The sequence below is a fragment of the Jatropha curcas genome, chromosome 7 (assembly GCF_041381405.1).
Source record: "Jatropha curcas cultivar XTBG-Jc1 chromosome 7, XTBG_Jcur_1.0, whole genome shotgun sequence".
Classification (NCBI taxonomy): Eukaryota; Viridiplantae; Streptophyta; class Magnoliopsida; order Malpighiales; family Euphorbiaceae; genus Jatropha; species Jatropha curcas.
Window position 1 is genome coordinate 8827519 of NC_143157.1, and position 25128 is coordinate 8852646.

A 25128-nucleotide genomic window follows, 5' to 3' on the forward strand; every position below is an offset into this window, starting at 1 on the left:
AAGAAACAAAAAACTTTCTACTTTCATACTAGAAATTACAATGAAAATAACTACTAGTGTTTAAAATTTTAAAGTTTGAATTTCATTAAATTATTTCAATAAGCAGAGGTAGAGTTAGTTCATATCTTTTATTTTTATTACATTTCGTGTATTTATAATTTGTACTTCAAAATGAATGGTTTAATATTGAAAACATATTTACAATTTGAAGTTGACGTACCATTAAGAAAAAAAGTTAATCTATCATAAAATTATATGAAAATATAATTTACCTTAATTTGAAATATATGTCAGGATTTGTTTGATAAATTTATTTAAATTATTATAAAAGAACCATTTCTTTAATTTTTTAAAAATGCTATCTTTAAAACATTTACTGAAGCAAATGAAATTATTAAAATATATCAGACTATTATTTGCAGTAAAAAAAAAAAGCAACTTTGAATAAATTTAGATCAATTTGATTTCATATTATTTTTAAAATATTAAATTGGATCTTGAGTTATAATGCTAAATTAATCTATTTAAATAAATTAAATATCATGTATTTATTCAATGAATTTATAATTCTAAAATTTCTGCAAGTTAGTTAAGTTTTAATTAAATAATCAATAATAAACAATTGAATTGAATTATAACTAAATGTTTATTTTTCTTTAATAGTTTTTATAGACAAACTATCCGGAAAGAGAGTACCATAGTAAAAAAAGAAAGTAGGACTAATTTCTATTATAATTTATAAAGACCAAGTAAAATTAAGATATCCCTTGAAACAAAGATTAAAATTAGAAGTTTACTAAGATTGTAACTACCAATATCCGTCTCAAATATATTTATAACTACTTAAACCTTCATTAAATGATTTGAAACCAGGTACGTACTAAAATGTACATAACAAGATAAAGATATTTCTTTCAAGAAATTATAAAAATTATGTACCATTAACTAGAAAATAAAATTTAGGCTCCATTTGTTTCCGAAAAATAATTTACTCGAAAATAACTTGCAAAAAAATATTTTATATGAAAAATATTTTACAGGAAAATACATTATTTTCTAACGTTTGACTTTACATAAAATATTCTCGAAAAATATTTTTTAACATTTGATATAATATTAAAAAATTTAATTTTTCTTCATATAATAATTCGTTTACACCTAGTATATTATAATGATGATTATATATTAAAGTAAATTTAATAATTAGATTTTCGATTTAAAATATATTCTCATCGTATAATACTATAATGAAGATTAATTTAATCTAATAATGTGATTTAATTTTTTTAATTAAATTATTTAACATTACAGTGTATATAGGAATGGAAGTAGGAATGGAAGCGGGGCAGACACTCTAAAATATCTGCTTCCATCTCTAAGTATATATCATGTTAAGATAATTTAACAATATATAAGTATTATAATTATGTTAAAATATATTGCTCAAATATATATTTTAAATGTAATGAGCTTTAACATATTTTAAAAAATATATTGTTAAAATAATTTAATGATTATATTAAAATAAACATGTTGTAAAAAGTATCATGTAAAATATATTTTAAATAGTATGAACCTATCAATAAATTATTTTAAATAATTTGTTCTAAAAAAAAGTCACTTGGTGTATTTTAGACACTTTCAAAAAGACTATGTACCCACAATTGCACCTGTCAGTGGAATGTTTCTTGATGAACCAAAAAGACTAATTTTAAATTATGAAATAAATTAGGAAAATGTTTTCCCAAATAAACAAGTGTAAATCATTTTCCTTAATCGCTAACTTATTTTCCACTAACCTACAATTTATTTTCCTTAACTTATTTTCTTTTAATGTTTGAAATAGTGAAAAATTGTGAAAAATATTTTTCTGCTTATAGAAATATGCTCTTATTTTGAAGTTAAAGGTTTTTGTAAAGATGTAATTGATATATTAGCACATGAAAGTAAAAGGGTACGCAGTTTCACATATAATAAAGTAGATGAATTTGACACTTGGGTTGTTATTGTGATGGAGGTGAAATTCTTAATTAGCCCTGGAAAGCTGCAATCTCCATAGCCTTGTTGCCTGGGTAGGTGAGCGCTGGTGCGCTGTATTTGCTGAAAAGTTTGTAGGAGGACACAAGAGAAAGCACCGCGTAGAAAGCTACTGCACCAAATGTTATCACTGCAGATGTTGTGGCCTTGTAACAGAATCCGCCGAAAGACATACAAGCTGCACTCCAGGTGATGGCCATGTCTCCCTTTCTTGCCAAGTACAACACCTCCACTGACACAGCTCCGGCCGCCAGAATCGCATATGTCAACACCTAAATTTGATTTGCTTAATTGATTAATTTTCTTTCTTAATTGTTTTATTTTTACAACATCTATCTAAAAATAACCTGGTCGAGGAAGAAGAATGTCCAGGCCTGGGGCATGGTGGATGGTCGAGGCATGGCTACAATGATGGCTGAGAGAAGGGAATATCCAGCACATATGCCATTCGCATGCACCAAGTACCTGTATTTATTAATTACAATTTATAGAGCTTGACAATAATTGTAAAACAGACTCAATTATATGGAATTCATTGGTTCAGTTTGATGATAATAGGAAAATCGAGACTTTTCAGTGTAATTCAATTTTTAAAATAAAAAATAATGCAATTTTTATTCTATTTAGTTTGGTCCCGTAAATAATTTATTTAAAAATTCAATTTATTATATTTGTATTAATTTTGTTCAATTTACAAGTATATGTAATTATTAGGAATAAGAATTTTCTTCGGTTCAAAAAGCTGTTGAGCAAATGATATTTTCTTATACCTTCAATTAGGAAGAGAAAGGAAAATAAGATCCAGTCCCTTTACAATCTTTAATTTCCAAAGACAGTTTACTTTTCCTTTCTTTTATTATTTCTACTCCCAAATAAAAATACTAATAGAATTATCAGTTTAAACTCTTTAAGTTCAATTGCTTGATGTAAATAATAAGAAAATATAAATTTCCACTATAAATATTTATATTTAAGATTAATTAATGATTAAAATCATCATATGCATATATCATTAGTAGTTTAGACAAATTAAATCAAAAGTAGAGACTGAAAAAGAAAAAGAAAACCTGAAAGCCCCAAGATCAGAGTAAGAGAGAGAGCCGAAATCATTTGACTGAGAGTCCTTAAGCATAAGAACGAGAGCAGAGAGGCATAAAGCCATTGGTATAAGACGCAGAATGGTCTCTGCAGTTCGCATGGTGCTCGTCGTTTCTTCATTAGCAACTCCTCCTTTGCCTCCTAATTTCTCCATCTCACGTCCTAAGTAGAAGAATACAAAAGTAGAGTTGTGTAGAGTTGAGGAGAGGGCTTTGCATAATTGAGTTGTACTTGTAGTAGTTGTTATTTATTGAGTTTAGGTGGGTAGATAATGTGCATTCATTGTGGATAAAGGCAAGTCACACATACCTATGGATCTTATTCATCATCTTGTATTCAACAATTAATATGCCATTTCTTTGATAGAAAAAGAAAAAAGAAAAGATCCACAATTAATGTTATTCCGCAAAATCAAAAATTCATCCATACATTTAGAATATCATGTTTTTTTAAGAAAATTATTAAAATTTATCTAAATTATAATAAAATATTGAATAAATCGACTATATTACTTTTAATTTAATATATCTAAATATCAAATTTTTTAGGAATTGAAATAATAATTATTGGTCATATACAAAGGGTAAACATGAAAAAATAAATTTATTATTTCTTGAAAGTATTTTGAAACATAATAAGTATTAAGAAACGTAGCTACTATTTGTCACTTTGTCCGTTCCATTAAATTTGACAGTTTTTTTTACTTTTCACAAGAATAAAAAAATAATTAAACCACCTAAAAAAAAAGGATAATTGACTAAATTATCCTTTAATTAATGCCCATCTAATTGAGACAAAGTATAGTGTAAATATCTAGACAATAATAAAATTAGAATAATATTACTTTATTTTCAAAACCTCCCATCTAAATGAAACAAAAAAAATTTAAAATTGTCAAATTTAACGGAAGACAATGTTTGTGTTAAGCTCATTATTTATCAAATTATTTAGATCTCATTATTGATAGTCAATATAATTGCACAAGGAGCCTATAAAAGTGAAGCTGACATTCAAGTAGGGCCCTAATAAAGCAGTTTTAGTAACATTTTGGTAATTGTCTGAGAAGCCTGTAACAACGAAAGCTCGTATTCAAGCAAAACCCCAACAATTCCAATAATCAAACTACAATACCTCAAATTTCAATCATTATTTAACATTTCCAAACCCTTGATATTTAATTTCCTAGCACTACATTTCAGTTCTGCAAACTCTTCTTTTTTTTCTTTTTTTTTTTTTTTTTTTTTTTTTTTTGTATAAAACTCTTCTAATTTCCTTGTCCATTTCGTTCATACAAATCTTTTACAATTTCTCAACATTCTTTTCAACTTTCAGTGATTTAAATTAGTAAGGATGGTGAAGCCTTTACCATAAATTCAGTTCCAACAATCTCTCTGATTTAAAAATTAATAGTGCCTCATCATTCGCTTGATACACTTCACTTAGCTAAACGTTTTCTCTAATACGAAAAATCTCTTGGACACCCAATGATTTAAAATCTCATGTACTAACTGACTAGAAGTAATATGGGAAAAGAAGTTACTTGGTCTCAGAACATAGCGGGAGCTACATTTATGTAACTCATGGAAAGATTTGAACAAAGAGTAAAAGAAGAAAGGTCTGTTCCTAGTTTGATTTTAAGTCATGCAAAGGCCACATTTACATTGAATGCTAACCAAACACTAAAACAGAATCAGATGGTCTCTTCATCTTTTGTGCTTAACCGATGTTTCTTCTATTATAAATGACTTTGAGAAATTTGCTAGGCAACATATGAGAATCCTGATTTAAGACAATAAAGTCTAATTCCTCCGTGGAATGAAAGACAATAAAGTCTCATTCCTCCTTCACCTGGCAAACAACAAGGATAATTGCGATTTTAGTATATGAATTTTATAATTTTTTCTATTTTGAGATAAGAGCTGAAAAAGTTAACAATTTGGTGAATTAATTATTAATTTTTTAATAATTCAGTGAATTTTGCATATGTGTTTAACCGAAAAATTCCGTAGGACGATTTGTACCCCCTTATTCGTTAGGTTTTTGATTACTAGTCCAAAAAGGAATCCACATCCACGTGGATTACACTTTCTAATAACAGGAAATGACAAATCGACCCGTGCCCCTTTAGCCTCCCATTTCACCCGAGGATTGAACTCTCAAACACAATCTCAAATGAAAAAAAAATCAATTTTCACGGAAATCTCTCAAAATGGAGAACTCATTAAATCTCTCAAAAAAAAAAATCTTTATAAAAAATATTGGCTTTATAATACCTTCCGCTTAAAACCCACACCTTCTCCTTTCTCTCTCTGATTTGTCTCTGTTATCTTCAACGGCGAAAACCCAGAAGCCGAAGAAAACAAAGCTGTTATCAGATGCTAATTCCGAACAACCTTCAAAAATCCAATTTCTTTAAACGCAAGAGTGAAACCTTCCGCATCAACACTCGCTGCCGCCAGCAGCGGTCCTCCCAAAAATACTCAAGCGATTTTTCTTTGTTTTTCCAGCACCATAGGAATCGAACTCGAAATGTTAAAGAGCTTAGCCGGCGGTGGTCTAGCGTTTCAGCTAGACGTTGTGACTCCTGCAAAACGGCACCCTGCAAAACGGCACCTACTGCTGCTGCGTTTTGCCGTGCTAACTGCGATTCCAAGATCCATGGCGCCAATAAGCTCGTTCCTAGACACGAGCGCGTTTGAATGTGTGAGGTTTGTGAGCAAGCACCTGCTGCTGTCACTTGCAAAGTCGACGCTGCCGCTTTTTGTATCACTTGTGATGATGATATTCACTCCGCTAACCCAGTTGCTCGCCGGCATGAATGTGTTCCGGTGCTGATTCCATTGTTAAATCGTTGCCGTTCAATTTTTTACTTGGTGACTCTGCCGCCGCAAACCACCACCAGCAACAAGATGATTTTATGAGAGACTCTTCACCTACTCTTGTTAAATATACTGCTTCTTCCTTATTTGAAACTGAAGAAAGAAAATCTTTGGATGCACTGTTTGGGTGTTTGGGTGAATAGGGCCTAGAGAAAGATGCGGGGATAGATTTGTCATTTTGTGTTATTAATTTATTAGTTAGTGCAATCCAAGTGGATGCCTATTTGGCACCTACTAGTCAAGAACCAAATGAATAAGTGGATCCATTTCGTCCTACAAGGATTTTCGGCTAGACAAGGTGCAAAATTCACTCAGTTGTTAAAAAATTAATACTTAATTCACCAAATTGTTAACTTTTTTGTTCATACACCAAAAAAAGAAAAAAATTTCAAAGTGCATACACCAAAATTGTAATTATCTCTAATAACAAAGTACAAACACCAAAATTGCAATTACCCCTAATAACAAAGAGACCGTATAAGCTGGTTGGAGGCATTGATAGGATCCTTTTGATACTTTCATGCCGTTTTACTAGCTTTGGGATATTATGGTAAAGAAACAAAAAGAACAGAAAAATAGGAAAAGAGACGAGGGTTTAGAGAGAGTGTGAGAAAGTGAGGGAGAATGTTGTATGGAATGGGCAATAGTAGTGTCACGACCCATTTCCATGGACCGGACCGACACTAGGACCTGGGTGGGCTTAAGGCCCCCGAAGCTCGTAGTAAGCCTGTATTACTTAAGACTCGCATTCTATTCACAATTGTGGATTCATGCCCAATAATTTATTTCACAAATATTTCCAAAGTACAATCCAAATAATAAATATCTATACTCTATTTATTCATTTACAACCCTGTTGTAATACAATTGCGGAACTCTACTCCATAATTCACTATCCTATGTATTTACATATTCGATACAATGATTATTACTCCTATTGATCCGTATCTCGTTCGTTCGATTGGACTCCAGGATTCTTCTTTCCATCTATTACCTGGGGAGGTTGGAGGGGGGTGAGTACTAGACTCAATGAGTAGGGTTTGATAACCCTCTCATCCCACACAATTACACAGATGCTAAAAATATTTTTATCTAGTCACCGATTAATTTTATGATCATGCAGTTTGTCACACAAATGGCAATACAACAGTAATCACAATTATTATCACCTTCATATAATCACATCACGTGGAAATTAGTCAGCGGAGTCACCAAAACCCGATGAGTCGTCCTCCCACATGGCCCATCCACTCACATGTGCACCAGGGAGCCAATCCCCCATTCTGGCTGGCCGGTATAATCCTCACATGACCGGTCCTCTCATTATTTTGCCAATCTCTCTCTTTATATATATATATATATATATATATATATATACCAACAGGAGGCAATCCGGTCGTCTCCATCCAATCTAGATCTTTAGGCGCTCAAACAGGAGGCCACCCTGTGAGCTACGATCAGATCTAAACTATCAGGTGCGCCCAAATAAAGAAGCCAACCTGTGGTTTCAGAATAGACAGAATTATCAGGTGCACACGGGGGCGCCGATCTCCCATTTACCCCGCTAACAGAAATCAGAATCATGATCCATATAGCAGTAACAGAATATAACAGAAATCAGAATCAGGATCCGTATAACAGAAACAGTCTCACAAACCCATGGTGACTCACTTCATCCCAATTTCACACAAACAAGGCACAGCAATATCACATCACAGGTAATCACGCAATATTTAATATCAACAAATAGTGCATAACAATATGGCCATAATGCATGATAACATTTAGCCGTGAATGCATGAATGCAGGCGGATGATGCGAATTATCTAACACTACTCACAGTTCTTTATTATCCTCTAAGGAGACTGCCTTTCTAGCCACATGCTTCTAGCCACATGCTTCCAGCCTTTGTCCTCGCATTTCGGAATTTTATAAACCTCTAAAATAAACAATAAAAATTTTAAGTAAGAATTTTAAATTTGAAGATTCTATTTCATATTCATTTACTATTTTTGGTTACCAGTCATTTAATTCACTTATTAATTTAAACGATATATATAGATATATATTGGGTTTCCTTATTTATTTATCACTCTAATAATCTTATTCTATATTTTTAATTTCTATGAATAATTTAATCTCTATAAGTAATTTAATCTCTATAATTAATTTTATTTTTTTTACCAAAATTTCAACAGCACTTCCCTGAAAATTTAACTATCCACCAATTAACTCATTCGATTATATTTTCAGGTTCTCACACAGCCCATCCATCACCGATCAATTCGGGCAATTATTCCCATCCTCCATATTCTCCATGTCAACATTAATTTAAAATTTTTTCTTTAATTCTATAAATCATAATCTCTTAATAATTTATTTAATACTGAAATTAATTCTCATTAATCAATAATTCAATACCTAATTTTAATTTAAATTAGTTAACCCAAAATTACTAAAATAAATTCTGAGAATTAGCAAAAATTGATTTATACCCCCCAAATATAATTTTTCTTGTCGGATTTTGCTAGATCGGGATTTATGAGTGCCGGATCGCGCACTGAGACTGCAAGCAGGTGGCTGGAGTTATGCTGGAGCGGCTGGATCACCTGAGATCGACGCAGGAGGAGCTGAGCTACAGCAGTGACGCAAGTGGTGGAACTGGCGGCTGTGCGACAAGGCTGAGCTCGGTGGTGCTGGTTTCCTTTGATCGCAAACTGGAGAGGGATGGCGCGACGCAATCTGCCAGAGGATCACAGGCGGAGCCACTGAGTTTCCTGAGGATGAACGCAAGGGAGAGAGATCGAGCGGCAGTGGTGACGGCGCCGCGATGAAGATCCGTCCTGGCCTGGTGGAGTCGCGGTTCGTTGTGGCTGTCTCTCGCCAGTAGCAGAAACGCAGAAGAGAAAGGAGAAGGAAAGAAAGAAAAGAAGAGAAAGAAGAAAGAAGAAGAGGAGGAGAAGATGAGGTCGACGCTGGAGAGGAAAGGAAGAAGAAGAAGAAAAGAAAAGAAATAAAGTATGTCGGTTTCTAGATGATTCCGGTTCGATCCGAACCGAAATGGTCTGATTCAACGACTTGGCTCGATTTTTACGCGATTTTCAGGTTATTCATCTGGTTTTCGAAAAATCAATTTGTTTTTCGGGTCCGGTTCGACTTATTTTGATTATTTAGTTCGATTTCGCAATATTTTCTCCATTTACTCAATTATAATACAATATTAATAGTAATGATATTTGATTTTAAGACAATTAATTTATATTGCAGTTACATACATATACATACATTTATAATCGATTAGTAACTAGAGTCCCATTTTATTTCATCGAAACTTTTAAGTGTTCTCTAATCGAAATTCTCGAACAATCTGTTTTTGGGCTTGGACCCAATTCAAAAATTTGGGCTCGAATTGAAACTGTATTACATTTACAGCCCACACGGTCAAAATTTCTGATTTTTGATTTAAATTAAATTTGAAAGTTTCGAAAATAAAAATTCGGGATATTACAAGTAGGTAAAGGGCAATTTAGGAATCCAATAGCATTTCCACGTGGGTTCTACATGGAAAGATGAATTGGAGTTCCTTTAGAGAATTTCCTATGCAACAATGGATTGCTTTAATTTATTTACCATGCCTGAAAAATTGAAAGTTAAAAATAAAAACTTTCTTCAATGCTATTGTTTGTTTTAGTCTGTAAGTCTGATGTGTCAAAGAAAAAAAAAGAGACATTTTCCATCACGCTTTCTATTTTCAGAGGGTCTGTTAAAAAACATGACTCTGCTTTTTGTTCTTTTTTTTCCTATTTATTTATTTATTCTTATTTATTTATTTTCCTTTATTCACGCTCAAACTTTTTCTTACACTGAAACTGATTTCTTTTTCGTGTATTGGAGAGCCATTTTTTTTTAAATCTAAGAGCATCTCCAATACAACTATTGATTGTGTTAATTTATCTGCCACGTCTGAAAAGTTGATAGTTAAATATAAAAACCTTATCCAACGCTATTGTCTATTTAATCTGTGAGTCTGATGTGTCAAAAAGAAAAAGAGATATTGTCTATCACGCTCTTTATTTTTAGAGGGTCTGTTGGACAATGTGACTTAGTTTTTTGTTCTTTTTTCTATTTATTCATTTTTTCTTATTTTTTTATTTTCCTTTATGCCTTCTCCTTTATTTAGCCTCAAAACTTCTTTTTGCATTGAAACTGATTTCTTCTTCGTGCATTAAAGAATTATTTTTAAAGTCTAACATCTGCAAATATATATTCAGCTATATTACCATCCACAACTTCTATTTATTAAGACATATCAGTCACAATCCATAGTTACATTGGAGATGCTCTTATGTCGTGTCATATGCCAAATGTGAAAAAACGGAACCTACAATTACACAATCATATTCCAATGAACCAAATCAAATTGAAATATTAAAATAAAAATTTTAAAAAGTTAGTGCACTGAATTATTAGCTTTTTTTCATTCAAACACCAAAATAGAAAAAAATGAAAAACTCAGGCACTAATATCCATATATAAAACTAACCTGTATTTGGAATAAATAAATTCCATAAAATTTTGTTGAATTCATTTTATCAATTTAAAATTGTGTTTGGTATAAAAAAAATGAAGAATTCAATTTTATGGATTTGAAATAAATAAACAGAATTCTATAAAAAAAATATATGGAAGTTTCAAATGAATTCTACAAATTTAAATAACACAAACTTTATGACAAAAAAACTCTCCATCCTCATAGCCTTCTTAAATTATTTTGCCAAGGGTATTTTAGGAATAAAGGTAAATAAATTTGCGGTTTCTGAATTTGTTCCAAACATGAAAAATTCATTTATATCTAAAATTTATTTATAAATAAATGCTACATTTTGAGTTAATTTATACCAAATGGTGTGTAAGAATTTTATTTATAAATAAATGCAACATTTTGAGTTAATTTATAACAAATGGAGAGTAAGAATTTAGTAGCAAGAAAAAAAAAATTAATTGGAAAATTTAAATTAGTGAAAGTTACTATTTTGACCTGAATTTTGGCCAAATTAACAATTTCGTCCATATATTTTGATAAAACTATTATGAAATCGATAAGGTTTGATTTCGTCGGATTATAGTTTTTCCGTCGAAAAAGTGGCAATTTTCCATTAATTTTTACGTTAAAATAAAAAGACTAAAATACTTATATTATGAGACCCACAAAATATTAAAAAAAAAAAACTATACACAAATAAGAAAAGTCAACCTTTTATATCTCTCTCCACATCCATTCTCACCCATGGCTCTCTCTCTCTCTCTCTCTCTTCATAAATTCAGTTAACAAATATACCATGTACTTTATGCAAAAAAAACTTAATGGTATCTTAACTTCGCGAGCGATCTATTATGTTTCTAAAATTATGAATTTTGCTAATGTTGTATGCCTTTTTATATTAATAATAACATTTATTTTTGGTATTTTTGATATTTACGTGCAAGATATCCATTTAATGTGTGGTTAATATAATGTTTGGAATAATAATTTTTATATTTTTTAACTATCTAATGAGTATTTAATTAATTTAATTTTAAAAGTTTGAATATTCCATAAAATAATTTTTGCAAGTTAAAGTACTTAATTAGTACAATTTTATAGAATGAAGTGTTCAATAACTCACTGTAGACATGGGGAGTGTCACAAACTTTATTACGAGAAGGATAATTTATGCATTAAGTCAATTTTTTCGGGTAGAATTTGAGCTTGTTAGAATAAAATTATGGGTATGCAAATACTTTTGCGGGAAGATTGTAACCAGATTCTCAGTCTTATTATCAATACTTTTTATAGTAACAAAGAGATCTTCCTTCGTAAGCTCATCAACAACTCTTTAAGTAAATAATTAACCAATAAAAGTTCCTCCTTTCTTCTTCTAACTTGTTATTTAAACAAAAAAAAAAAAAAAAAGAAAATAAAAAGATCTTTTAATGTTTTTTACATTCCTTAATAGATTTTTGATTTTACAATTGATTGTTTCATATTCCAAACTGAATTTGTAAACATTATTTTGTTTTATCAGAGCAAAAGAGATGTTGAAATTTTAATGCCCAGTTTGGTGCTGGGTTTTACTCACATCGTCTTGTTGCAGAGAAGGCGGTTTCACTACAAAGCACAATGATGATGAGCAGTATGTTTGGGAGTCTTTATTTTAGGATATATGGTCGGCTTAATGTCAAAATTTCAGAAAATACTGAACAGTGTTAATTGAATCTGGTTTCACACTCCTTGGCACTGAACAACAAATAAAAATTTTGAATAGAAAAAATGTAATGAAATCGAAGTTAGGATACCAATAGAGCGAGTTAAACGAAAACAACACAATATGTTATACACAGCAGAAACAACACATATAATTATTACTCCATAATAAAAGTACTAAAAGCAAGAATAAAATGCACTATATATACATATAAATAACCGAAGCGAAGCGAAGCACAACTAAGTGTCCTCGCACAGTCACAGGCAACCTTTGCTCATTATTTAAATTAAAATGCGAAGCACACCCCAGGCATATACTAATCCTTCCTCCTCCTACTCATATCCATACACCTTTCTCAGATGCAGAACAAAGTCATAGACCTTCTGTTGGTCAGGAAGGGACTTGGATACAGACTCTTTCTCAAGGCACCTCTTAACCCAAGCAATGAGTTTGGGGCACTCAACCTCTGTACTGAAGTTGCCAAACTGCTCATATGCATAAAACCATGAATAAAATGGTACAAGTGAAACATCCACATACCCAATCCTCTCACCCCCAAAGTAAGGCTTGTCTTCAAGCTCTGCCTCCAACAACTTGAGGCATTCAATGAAATCTTTCTTGGCTGCCTCCTGTTCTTCTCCTTTTGTAGTCCATATTTTCCTTCCAATATCATATATCTGTCACATCATATACAACTTATTTAATTTTTCAAGAAAACATAGTTATGAAGCTCTGTTTAGTTCTAACTCTGATAGCTAAAGCATTTTGGTATAGTCTAAAATTTATAATTAAAAAAATATATCCAATGAGTTTCGGGAAGCACATCAAATTGCAGATAAAAGCATAGAATTGGTTTGATTGGCAGGACAAAAATGGCACAACATGTCTATTGCTATGCAGATCTGATATTTGGCAAAAAAAGAAGACAAAAAGATATATGAAAAGGGAGAGATGTGTACCTTCTTGTCAACAAAATCAGCCCAGAATCTGGCCTGAGCTCTCTGGTAAGGATCGGAGGGTAAGAGAGGAGATTTATCACTCCAGACTTCATCAACGTACTGAACAGCAATAAGAGACTCACAGATGGGTTTTCCATCGTGGATAAGAACAGGAATCTTCTTGTGAATTGGGTTCATCTGCAGTAGAAGAGGACTTTTGTTCCTCAAGTCCTCTTCTCTGTATTCATACTTGACTCCTTTCTCTGCCAAAGCTATTCTCACCCTCATCCCAAAAGGACTCGGCCAGAAATCCAAAAGTATCACCTCTTCTCCCATTTCTCTTACTCTCTTTTTCCTCTGAACCTAGTGTAGCGATAGCTGCGAGTGGCGAAAAGATGCCTCAGTTTCAGTTGCTATTGTCTTCTTATATACTTGCACTTCACTAAAATGAAAGTGGAATGCGACAAAAAAGAAATACTAATAAAGAGGAAAAGGCAGTTCCCACAGTATTCTAGGTCTTTCCTGGGTTAAGGGCTCCACCTCCGCCTAGTTTTTTCTTTTGGAAAGATTGCAATACCGTGTAGAGGGGCGACCATTCGGCAGTCATTTTTGACTAAATATTTTAATCAAATATTTTTTTACTTTAACGGAATAAATATTTTAATCGTGACCGAATTAATTTTAGTTATTAAGTTGTTAACCGCGCCACAATTTTTAGAAAAAAAAAAAATTTTTAATCGACCGACTTTAACAGAATCATAAATATTAATTAATTTTAATATAATTAATCGAATTTCATTCATGATACAAATTTAACTTGAGCATCATTCAGAAGCGAAAACAACATTAAGCCACTTAATAAAAAGGAAATTATAAAAAAAAAAATGCATATTAAGCTTAAATAACAATAATTCAAATTTAACTTCAACATATTGATAGTTTTTCTTTCTCTTCCTCTCAAATTCTTGCAAATAGTAAATTAAATTAAAGTAAGATAAAAAGTAAACAGCCCAAATAAATAAATTAATTAATCACATGATTGTTAATTACAGAAATAAAGGCCCAAATATGTGTGTATATGTATATATATAGTTAATGTATATATGAAAAAAATTCTTTAATTTGCAAACTACATTGCAGAAGTAGTTGAATAGTTTATCCAATAAATTAAAAATTTTAAAATTAAATGTGTAAATGAAACCATTCAATTTTTTTGATTTTTAAATAATTTTGATTTAAATTAAAATTTTAAAGATTTGAAGTATTATTTTATACAATATCTGTGAAAATTAAGTCTTAAATTAATTAAAACTCTCCAAAAAAAAAAAAAAAATAACAATACAAGATATACCACTAAAATCGGACTCAAACCACTCAAAAATCCAAAAAGAAATTGTTTAAAAATATCAATTGAAATTGAAATGAACCGCCAACCAAATCAGATCTACTTATAACCTACAAAAAAGAGAATCATTTTTCTCTTCTCCTTCTTCCTATCCCATCGACAATCTCCCTCTCCCCCTTCTCTCCATTTTCCAACCATTTATTGATCAAGTTCGATGACTTGGACTCTAGATGTAATTATTCATCGCAAGGAAACTCATTTTGGCCTTAGAATGTGTAATTGGATCTTATGTGAGATAAATCAGCAATAGAAGAATTTAATTACTGTAGTTTTTTTTCTCCTAATTGACCTAACAATGGAGGTCCTCTCGTAAAACGGCGCAAACTAATATAAGGTTTGCCTTAAGAGATATAATAAGTGTGCCTTCTGAGTAGAAATAGAGAAAAGAATAACAAAAATATCAATGAAGGAGCCAGGGGCTGGGGGGTGACCGCTCCCTGGCTTCCATAAGATTTTATAATGGGCTTTTTATTGTATTGTGCTGGGCATGGCTATTTTTCGGTTTTTCAGAACTAGAACCGTTGGTTCAGAATAGGTGGGAATCGAAACTAGAAACTTGCAGAATTAAAACTGAAGTTTTGCGGTCGGGTTCTGATTTCAAATTTTGAGGAACCGTAAATCATTGATTCCAAGAGTTGGATAGAACTAACGGATTTTTCAACAGCGTAAAACTGGCGATTTCAGTAGAATTTTTTTTACTTTTTCAAAAATTTTTGTGAAATTTCCAAATTAACCCTCTTGATAAATATAAACGGCTATATAACATCTAGTTTTAAGGGCATTTGTGGAAAGTTAATTTTTTGTATTCACTACAAATACTCCATTATTTTCGTTTATCCTCCCACAAATTTATTTCTCTCTACTCTTCAATCTTTCTAAGCTCTCCCATTTGTAATTGTTGTCCAAATTATTATCAATAATTTCTTCAAAGTCCAACCTCTGATTATTGTCCAAATTATCATAAAAACAAAATAAGTTCAAGCACTTAAAAAAAATTAAGGTGAAGCCTTTTTCTTGTTTTTTCTAGAAGTTTTTTTTAATAGTTATTTCATAAATATTTAAATTTTAAATTTTCAAAAAAAAATGTACCTTAGTTTTTTATTTTATAATTATGCGATTCACCAGAAAATTGGTCGAAACCGTCGATTTTGAAACCATTAAAGAATCGGAATCCTAATCACACCGTAATTGGAACCATTAGTTTTCAATTTAGTTTTTGATTTCATATTTTTTGAAATCGAAACTGTCAATTTTGAAACCAAAACCGATAATTCCGGAATTTTGGTTACCCCTAATTGCTCTTATTAGTTTGGTGGTGTGTGTCTCTCGCTTATCAAACCGCAAAGACAAGGTTTTTTTGTTTGTTTTTGGTTTTTTAGTTTAGTTTTTTACCAAGTTTTAACTAATTATTTTAATTAGTTTTTATATATAAGAATAATTTTAGTTGATTTTTATATAAATTTAATTAGTTTAAATATATATAAAGAAGCACACAAGGTCCCATAATTTTCATAAATTATTTTTCGTTGCATTGAATAACTTAAATCATTAATTTAATTTTAGGTTATTTTATTTTATATTCTTTTTTAAATTTGATTTCATTCTATGAATACATAAAATTCGCATAAATATTAAACTATACAATATTATTACAAATTTATATTTCAATTGTTTATTATTGGCTATTTAATTAAAATTTAACAATTTAATAAAATTTTAGTATTCTAAATTCATTGAATAAACACATAGATATTTAATTTATTCAAAGAGAAGGATTTGATATTATAATTCATGATTCTATTTTAATAGTTTTTGAAAAATAATATGAAATTGAATTGATTGTAAAATTAATATAACATATTTAAAATTTTAAATACTAATAGTCATTTTCATTGTAACTTCTAATATGTAAAATTTAAGAAATTATTTCTTTTCTATTGAAAATCGTTATGAATAGTAAAAAATCTCTATTATTTTTTTTGTTGTTATTTACACTATTTTTCATCAAAAAATTTTGACATATTATTATTATTTATATAATTACATATTTTTGATATATTTTTAATTAAATTTATTTTTTATTTATCGTATAAAATGATAAATATATTTTTGTCCTTTTGATAATAAAAGGATGCAGTAGCATTCACGGTTTTTACTGTCTTGCCATTAACTTGAGCTGGCGGCATTGCGGAGGGAGGGGAATGGGGGCCACTGCTCACCTTGGCTTTTATGAAAAAGTTTTATATAGTCAATAGTTATGACTTACTTGTTAACTTCGTGGCATGTGTTCTATCACTATAAGTCCAACGACTTGAGTTTAACTCTTAATGGCAGCAGTTTTTTGTTTTAGCTAGTTATTTTAGTTAGTTTTTATATTTTATATATATAAACAAGCACATATCTCACAATTTTCATAAAATACTTTTTATTGCTATTGAATAGTTTATATCATTAATTTTAATTTCAGTTTATTTAATTTTAAATTATTTTTAAATTTTAGCTTTAAGCTTGATTTCATTTTACGAATACATAAAAATTCAGATAAATATTAAATTATACAATAGCATTATAAATTTATATTTTAATTAACTTAACAACTAAAAAAATTTTATAATTCTAATGCATTAAATAAGCACATGATATTTTGATTTATTCAAATGGATAGATTCAATATTATAATTCGTGATTTTATTTTAATTTAAAAAAAAAATAAAAAAATGAAATTAAGTTGATCGAATTTTAAAATTATAATAACATAATTAAAGTTTTAAACATTAATTATTATTTTCATTCTAATTTTTAATATGTAAATTTTAGAAAATTATTATTTCTTTCCTATTAAAATTTATTACCTATATTAAATATTTTTATTATTTTGTTGTCATTTATATTGTTTTTATTGAAAAATTGACATATGTGATATATATTTATTTGTGTAATTATATTATTCTTACGTGCTTTTTAATTAGAATTAATTTTTTATTCATCGTATGAAATGACGAACATATTTTAATCCTCTTATGAAAAAACATTGGCTCTGTCGCTGTATAGTGACATCATGTGGATTTGAAAAACATGAGTTAGAGATTGAGCTGGCTGACTGACTCATCCACAAGCAAAGCAGTGGTTATATCTTGTAAGACACCAAGAACAACTATATGATTAGCCCGACTCAACCCCACATATTTAAATGCTATAGAAAATGTAGCAAAGCAATGGTCCCTTAGACGCCATAAAAATTGAATGAGAAATAGATGAGTAGAAACCGTAGCAATCTAGGTTATGGGAGAATGGGAAATTAGTCACATTCTATCAAAAGGGCTCCGTGGTAATACGTGCGATGTTTGAGGTTTCAATAGGAAAATATTTAAAAAAGGGTCAATAAAAAAATTTTTGAAAGTTTTCCTATCATGTAGTATTTTTTTACATCATGCAGTGATTATCTAATGTTTGTAGATCCAGAAATGTTTTTAGCCTATGAAAAATGAATTGACATGGCACCAACTGGTCCCCACCTTTACATTTTGTTTGGATTTGAAGGGAAAGAAAACAAGGTAGGAAACTAGTAAAAAAAATTTTTAATTTTCTTTTTTTTTTTTGTCATTTTTCTCTCTTTTTTTTTCTTATTCATAGGGAGATTCGATTGGTCGAAATGATATTACGGACTACACAACAAAAGGTAGTCCTCTCTTGAATTTATCAAATTGGTGAAAACACTTGTGGTCGAGAAGACTCAAACTCAAGACATTAAATTTTGATGCATCAAGAGAAATTTTTATATTTTTTCTTTCGTTAATCAATATTTTTCTCTTTTATTCCTAAATAAGAAAAAATAAATTTCCTTCAATATGTGCTTCACTTATTTTTTTTTCCTTTCATATTTTCCTTTAATGAAAACATAACATTAAGGATTTAGCTAAAGATTTAGTAAAAGTAGGATGTGGTAAAATAAAATAAAGGAAATAAAAATAAATGAAAGTTTAGTAACCTTGTATTATTTGATTTGAAGGTATTGAAAAGAAGGTTGAATATGAAATTTTAAAAAAAATCCCTCATTTGTTAAATTTGTCGGATAAACTAATTAATTAATTAGGATCATTTCTTTTAATAAAATATTAATTTATTGACATTGATTAATTCTTTCTGATTTAAATGTCAAGGATATATAAATTAATTAGAAAGAAAAAGTATATCAAGACATAGTCTAGTGGTAAGTGTATATAAGATCTGATAATAGGTATTGGTTTGAATCTCCAAAACAACATATAATGTTCAGATTTTAAAATATAAATATGAAACTGGGATTTTTAATTCTCCCCAACTCCCAATTTGAAAGGTTGAAAAATGCAGTGTCAAATAACCCCCACTAAACTCTCTTCTACATAGAATAAGGCCAAGGCCACCCTTAGCCCCACCCAGTATTCTACATAGAAACCACCCCCACTCTTGTTAAATAACCACTAGAAAACTTGCCCCACTCTTCTACATCCCACCCCCACCACTCTTCTACGTAGAGGCCACTCCCATTCTTCTACATAGAATAAAGATGACAAAGTAAATAAAGATTTAGTAAAACTACAAATTTGATTTTTTTTTTTTTTTTGAAAATCACAATATTTGATTTTGAAAATATTAGAAAGTAAAAGTTATACATGAGATTTGAAAAAAAAAAACCTCCTAAAAAAGGAGTTATTTTAGATATACAAAATGATTATAACTATTTTTTAAATAAAGTATTAATTTATAAATATTAAAATATTATTTTAAATACCTATGAATTGTGACTCAGTTGGTAAAGGAGATCGGATATATTAGAAAAACTCTCGAGTTTGATTTCCTTTAAAGCGGACCTTTGTGATAGAGTCCGGATATCGGTGGTTTAAAAACGTAAAATTTTAGATTTAAGTTTTCAATGACATTAACAAAATAGAAATATTAAAAAAGAGCAGTTTAGAATTTAAAAAAAATAAATACAGGGACATGAAAAACAAAAATTCTTAATCCTTTCCGGCCCTTCAATTTCATGGGTTAAGAAATGTGAAGAGTTCTGAAAATTTTTACCTTCAAATGATTATAAAAATACCTCCTTCCAAACAATTTAATAATTTAACCTTACTTTACTTTAGGGGTGTGCAAACTTACAGACCGAACTGAATCAAAAATCAAATTGACTCATTTTCAGTTCATTTCAATCAGTTAAATATAAAGAGATTCGGTTTTCGATTTATTTGATTTACACAGAACTTATACTTGGATTCAATTCGATTCGATTGGATTTTACAGAAATTTATCAGTCGAATTTAAAATGAAATTGAAATGGCAAAATCGATCAAAACTAATCAAACCAATTGATTTGATTCGATTCAAAAGCCAATTTCAATTTGGATTGATCTGTTAGCAAAAGATTTCGGTTTGTATTTTTTTTTTATCTCTATTCAATTCGGTCCTCACTAGACCGACCGTTTGCTCACCCCTGTTTTACTCTCAAAACCTCCCAAAACTCTCAATCCAAACAAACTAAAATGGTCGGTTGCCTAGACCTTCTTCCCAAACAATCTAACAATTTAACTTTACTTTAACTTACTTTCAAAAAAACTCCAAAAATCCTCCATTTAAACAATTGTTAAAAGTTGGTTGGTCATTCTTCTATGTAAATTTGCTTTTCGAGAGTTTCATCATTCCGCACACCAGTGGAAAATTAGGACCATAACATATGGTCCAATATATTGACCTTTAAATACTTTATTCTCGTGCCACTTTTAATTTTTATTTTGATTTATTAAATATTTAAATTTATAAAATTACATCTATTAAAAACTTACAAAACTAAATCAATTGAACACCTATTAACTGGTTAAAAATATAAAAATTATTATTTCAAAATTTATTCTAACCACATATCATCAATTTTTTATATACAAAAATCAATAATCCAAAAAACTAATATTAATATGAAAGATATACAATGTTACCCATATTTGGAATTATAGTTTGTAATTTTAGAGCAAAATAAGCCATCAAAAAGTAATAATACCGCAAGGTTAAGATAACAAAGTTTAAAAGTAAATTTATATTTCACTAGTAACACACATGAAACCCATTCAATTTTATTGCTTAAAAGATTAGAAACGTAATGTAAGGAACCTGACGTCCGAATTGTGCTTACAGCATCTAAAATAACAACAAATCGAACATAACATCCAGATTTTTCAGCACATACAACTGGCTTTTAGTGATTTTGCATGTTGATAATTAACTTTACACGTACACAAACTTTGACTTGCACTGTCCTCTCACTTAGGTTTCAGCTTCAAGGATGCGCTGCAAACAAGAGTCAAAATTTTCAAATGAAATTCACTAGAAACAACAAGTTCGGAAATTAGAAAAAAAAACAAAAGCAGAACAAAATGGTTTACCTATTGATACAATAGCGTTTTCCAGTGGGAGGTGGACCATCATCAAAGACGTGACCTAAATGAGCATCACAAACAGCACAAACAACTTCTTGACGGGGCATGAAAATAATTGACAAGTCTAGTTTTGATTTTACATTGCTTCCTACAGGCTGATAGTATGATGGCCAACCAGTTCCACTATCAAATTTAGTGAATGACCTGAAGGACAAAATATTTGCATGTTACTTCACGAAAAACCCAATTCAGCTAAATGTCAAAAGGAAAAAGAAAGAGTATACGTAACTCAAACAGAGGTGTATCACAACATATGCAGTGGTAAGTTCCAGGGGTTTTGGTGTTCCAGTATTCCCTGAAAATTAAGGAAAAAAAAAAAAATTAGTGAATCAATATGCCCTTATTGGAAGAAATGTTCAGTGCAGGATCATCAATGGTCTATTGAGCTAGCTATGAGCAAAGAAATAGGCAGACTCTCTTGAAAGTTAAAATTCTGATAGTAAATGCTCTGCATACTTTAAGACAAGCTAATCCTATGTTAAAATTTTATACATCTACCAAGGCTTACCTGGAAAGCATGATTACACCTTAATTTTGTTCATCCAACTCAATTACTCAAGTAGCACAATAATCCTGTAAAATTGACACATTTACTAACCCCAGCAGAGTGAAATAGAACATGAAACCGTAAGCTCTCAAGAAGAGCTCGGGACTCTAGCAAAATGCGTGTTGAAGAAAGAGCCAGCAACTCATAGTGTTATGGACGCATAGGTATTACTGAAATATTAACTAGTTAAATGGTCGTGGATTCCTAATTAGTATAGGATCCCTAGAATTAGTTAGATTATTAGTTTAAATAGGATTCAATAAAACATAGGTTCCTAATTAGTATAAGATCCTAGATTCTAGTTAGTCTTAATCTTAAATAGACTAAACTTCCTCTTTTTATAATTTCCTAGTTTGTCATTGTAACCTCTTAAAGAGGTATTATTGCTATCAATAAAATAAGTTAGAATATTCCCAAACACGAGATTGGAGCACTCGCTGTAACAAGATCCAAGGTTTTCAAGTTCCCTTTGAAGAGCTTGAATTAATTAGCAAAAATAGGTTGCAAGAAGAATCAGATAGATTTTCAGTAAACCGCTTTGTGACTCGATCCTACGCTCATATTCTTAACACATTGGCAGTGGCTTGGTTAAGGGAAAGTACCAATCTTCATTATTTTGATCAAATAGATATTGGATAGATATAATTCTAAAAGGTTTTGTTGACTTGAAAGGAATGTGTTTGTCTTCTCATTATGACATATCATGTTCAAGCAGGCAGCAGGGAAATTATCAGAAAAAGACCCAGAAACTCCTAAATTATAATTCAGTAAAAGAAAAAAGAAAGTTGCATCCTAGAATCATACCCAGTGAAAGCCCTTTCAGTCCCTTTCTGACGTGTTATGTAATATTGTTCTGCTGTAAGCCTCTTTTTCCATTCATCATCTGCTACAGAAGTATAATCAACCTTTCCTGCCTCTATGAAAGACCACAAAACAAATCTGACAGTTAAAAGATGAGTAAAGGCTCCTATAATTCTAAACAATCGTAGTGATAGATTCAAGAAATTGAATCACAAATCACAGATTAGTATGATCAAATATTGTAGTGACATTCAGGATAACTGAAAACAGTTTTGAACATGAATAAAACTCATTTCTATATTCTGCTGTAGTATCGACTACCAACAACTTCAAGGACCTCCAGGCAACCAATTCTCATTCCCTACCAAAAGAAATGAACTACTGGGAATCCAAAAATGTGTTAGGCATGTAGTTAATTGCATAAATTTGAGCCAAGCATAACACACACACTCACACAAGGTCAACAACTCTACATCACTAGCATCTGTAACATCACTAACTTTTGTACAACAACCAAAAGAGCAGTCAATAAGAAGAATTTTAGAAGAATCCAGTGAGCAATAAATGAGATCACCAGGGCATACTTAACCTATGCAGAGGATCATTAATTGAAACCATTAAGATTAATTTTCTTTGGTTACCAAGTGTTCAGGAATAAAGATATACCTTAATTAGTAAGAATCACACAACACAAGGAATCAAAACAACTTTACGAGTTCAAATAGTTACGAAGATCATGCAAGATAATAAAAATCCCAAATAGTTTATCTGGTCCATGACAGCATGAATTTATAATTGCCATAGTAGTACAGGCTCCCTGCTTTCCAGAATTGTCTGACAAAAACTATGGCAGACGGCTACTTATAGACACCTCTCTTTCTTAAATCAAGGACGGTTACTGTGCTCTAAAATATTGTCAGATACCACCTCCTAAGAACTATATAATCAAAAGAAAGCACCTCTCACACGAAAAAGTATTGTGCTCTAAAATTTCCAGCCAAAACCAAACGTCCATTTCAGACTTCCAAAACTATCATATTCGTCTATCAAAATAAACTCAAGAAAAGAAAACAAACTCCTATAATTCATTACAAATACGACCTACTCATAATTGAACAGCACTTGGTTAACTAAAGTATAGAAATCATATAACGTACATGCATCTAACTGGGCCGCATTCAACACAGTAGACAGAATAGATACGCCAAATAAGAGATAAAGATTGATATGAAGATGACATCTTAAATTTGCAAAACAAATAAAAAATCTAATTTGAGGAAGAATTTCTCGAAAGAAAATAAAAAAAACAAACAGAAATACCTTGAATATTGTCTGGTCTTTGGGAAGAAGCAGATGAACCCATTGCACGAAGAGAGAAACTGACTCTTTTGGGTACTCCAAAAGCAGCAGCCGGTAAAGCAAGAAGCTTCGAATTTACAGGATTTTGGAATTGGGTCTTCCAAGAAATGAATGAACTGGCATTGGTGGATGTGCTGATACTACTTTTAATTACCATTTTGATGACCCAAAAAAAATTAAAGAGAGAATTCCAATTCCAAATGCTAACAAAAGTCGATACTCGATATCCTGATCTTTCACTAAATCATCCTCAACCGTTGGATTAATCTGTCCTCCTTCGTTATTTAGTATGTATCAGTACATTAACTTGTTTTGCGCACGTGGCTTTACTTTAGGCGCGCGCAAAGAGAGGCTCTGGTTTCGGCACGTATAATTTGAGATTTTATTTTTGAGGACAACCTAATATCAAATTGAAATTATTCACAATTCCAACATTGGTACTGTCATATAGAAAGAACATCCAAAATTAGCCCCCACTTTGTTTCCGGAGTATTTCCATATTTTCATTTGTATTAACTCTATTTTAATTAATTTTTATATAAAAATATATTTTATTTATATAAAATTATATTTCCTTTTTTTCTCAAAAATTCTATTTTATTAGTATAAAATTTATGTCATAATATATGTAAAAATAACACGAATTTGGTAAAATAACTTTTTAATTAATAATAAGAGAAAAATCATATTAAAACTTTAAATTATTTTTATGTGGACCGTTATATTTTTGTTTGGTATTATGCTCTCAGATGTTTATTTTTATTTTTTAATATTAAATATATATAAAAAGATTCACATTTTAATAAATTTTTTCATATTTTTTACAATAACTTTCATTGAACCTATGGCTAAGTAATATAACTTTTAATAATTAATAAATTACCTGTCAAAAATTTTTTATAACTTTTTACTCTTAGCATAAATAAATTTTTTGGAAAAAAAAAGAATTATTCTGGAACAACAACTGATAAGAGTTTTAAAATGACTTTTTGTTATAATTATTATTATATAGTTACGACATAATTATATAATCTGGAACAACAACTGGAAGCCGTTAGAATTCGTGGGAAAGTTCTAGCAAGGCCAAGAAAGAGCTACCAAGTTCAAGAAGCTTCTGGATCCACAAAGAAAACTCTAGCCCACAAAGTATTTAGATATATAATCTATAATATTCTAGATTATTCTAGATTATTCTACACATGTGTAAGGTGGATGATAAAATATCTCTAAATTTAGAATGATCCACTAAACCTCCACCACACATTTCTTGTAAAGAATTGTAAGCATGTGTTAAGGAAGTGGAAATTCCTATAAATACATCACCTCCCCTCATTTGTAAATCATCCACG

At 30.3% G+C, this 25128-nt stretch overlaps 3 protein-coding genes across 4 annotated transcripts; all 3 read right to left on the reverse strand.

The window, feature by feature from the left end:
* Positions 1-1908: 1908 nt before the first annotated feature.
* LOC105646443 (CASP-like protein 2A1) lies at positions 1909-8983 on the reverse strand. 2 transcript variants are annotated; one of them, XM_089724090.1, is made up of 5 exons: positions 8510-8983; positions 7855-7953; positions 3105-3297; positions 2385-2502; positions 1909-2309 (listed from the first exon to the last, which is right to left on the reverse strand). In XM_089724090.1, exons 3-5 carry the CDS (start codon positions 3287-3289, stop codon positions 2031-2033), a joined length of 582 nt encoding a protein of 193 aa, XP_089580216.1. In that variant the 5' UTR covers positions 3290-3297; positions 7855-7953; positions 8510-8983; the 3' UTR covers positions 1909-2030. The 2 variants fall into 2 exon arrangements, with proteins under 2 accessions (XP_089580216.1, XP_012087686.1); XM_012232296.4 differs by lacking the exons at positions 7855-7953; positions 8510-8983 and having other exon boundaries at positions 3105-3356.
* A 3379-nt stretch (positions 8984-12362) lies between these two features.
* On the reverse strand, positions 12363-13625 carry LOC149494670 (putative glutathione S-transferase). Its single transcript, XM_089724036.1, has 2 exons — positions 13219-13625; positions 12363-12936 (listed from the first exon to the last, which is right to left on the reverse strand). Exons 1-2 carry the CDS (start codon positions 13531-13533, stop codon positions 12592-12594), a joined length of 660 nt encoding a protein of 219 aa, XP_089580162.1. The 5' UTR covers positions 13534-13625; the 3' UTR covers positions 12363-12591.
* A 7059-nt stretch (positions 13626-20684) lies between these two features.
* MSRB1 (methionine sulfoxide reductase B 1) lies at positions 20685-24018 on the reverse strand. Its single transcript, XM_089724534.1, has 5 exons — positions 23741-24018; positions 22424-22535; positions 21302-21367; positions 21019-21216; positions 20685-20923 (listed from the first exon to the last, which is right to left on the reverse strand). The coding sequence occupies exons 1-5, from the start codon at positions 23934-23936 to the stop codon at positions 20896-20898; spliced, it is 600 nt and encodes a 199-aa protein (XP_089580660.1). The 5' UTR covers positions 23937-24018; the 3' UTR covers positions 20685-20895.
* Between the last annotated feature and the right edge of the window lie 1110 nt (positions 24019-25128).

Coding starts and splice junctions, on each gene's coding strand:
- LOC149494670 (XM_089724036.1), bottom strand. CDS start 13,533: ATGGGAGAAGAGGTGATACTTTTGGATTTCTGGCCGAGTCCTTTTGGG. Junction 12,937..13,218: donor CTGATTTTGTTGACAAGAAG/GTACACATCTCT, acceptor ATGATGTGACAG/ATATATGATATTGGAAGGAA.
- MSRB1 (XM_089724534.1), bottom strand. CDS start 23,936: ATGGTAATTAAAAGTAGTATCAGCACATCCACCAATGCCAGTTCATTC. Junction 21,368..22,423: donor ACTGAAAGGGCTTTCACTGG/GTATGATTCTAG, acceptor CTTAATTTTCAG/GGAATACTGGAACACCAAAA. Junction 21,217..21,301: donor TGTGATACACCTCTGTTTGA/GTTACGTATACT, acceptor TTTGTCCTTCAG/GTCATTCACTAAATTTGATA.
- LOC105646443 (XM_089724090.1), bottom strand. CDS start 3,289: ATGGAGAAATTAGGAGGCAAAGGAGGAGTTGCTAATGAAGAAACGACG. Junction 2,503..3,104: donor TCTGATCTTGGGGCTTTCAG/GTTTTCTTTTTC, acceptor TAATAAATACAG/GTACTTGGTGCATGCGAATG. Junction 2,310..2,384: donor CATTCTTCTTCCTCGACCAG/GTTATTTTTAGA, acceptor AATCAAATTTAG/GTGTTGACATATGCGATTCT.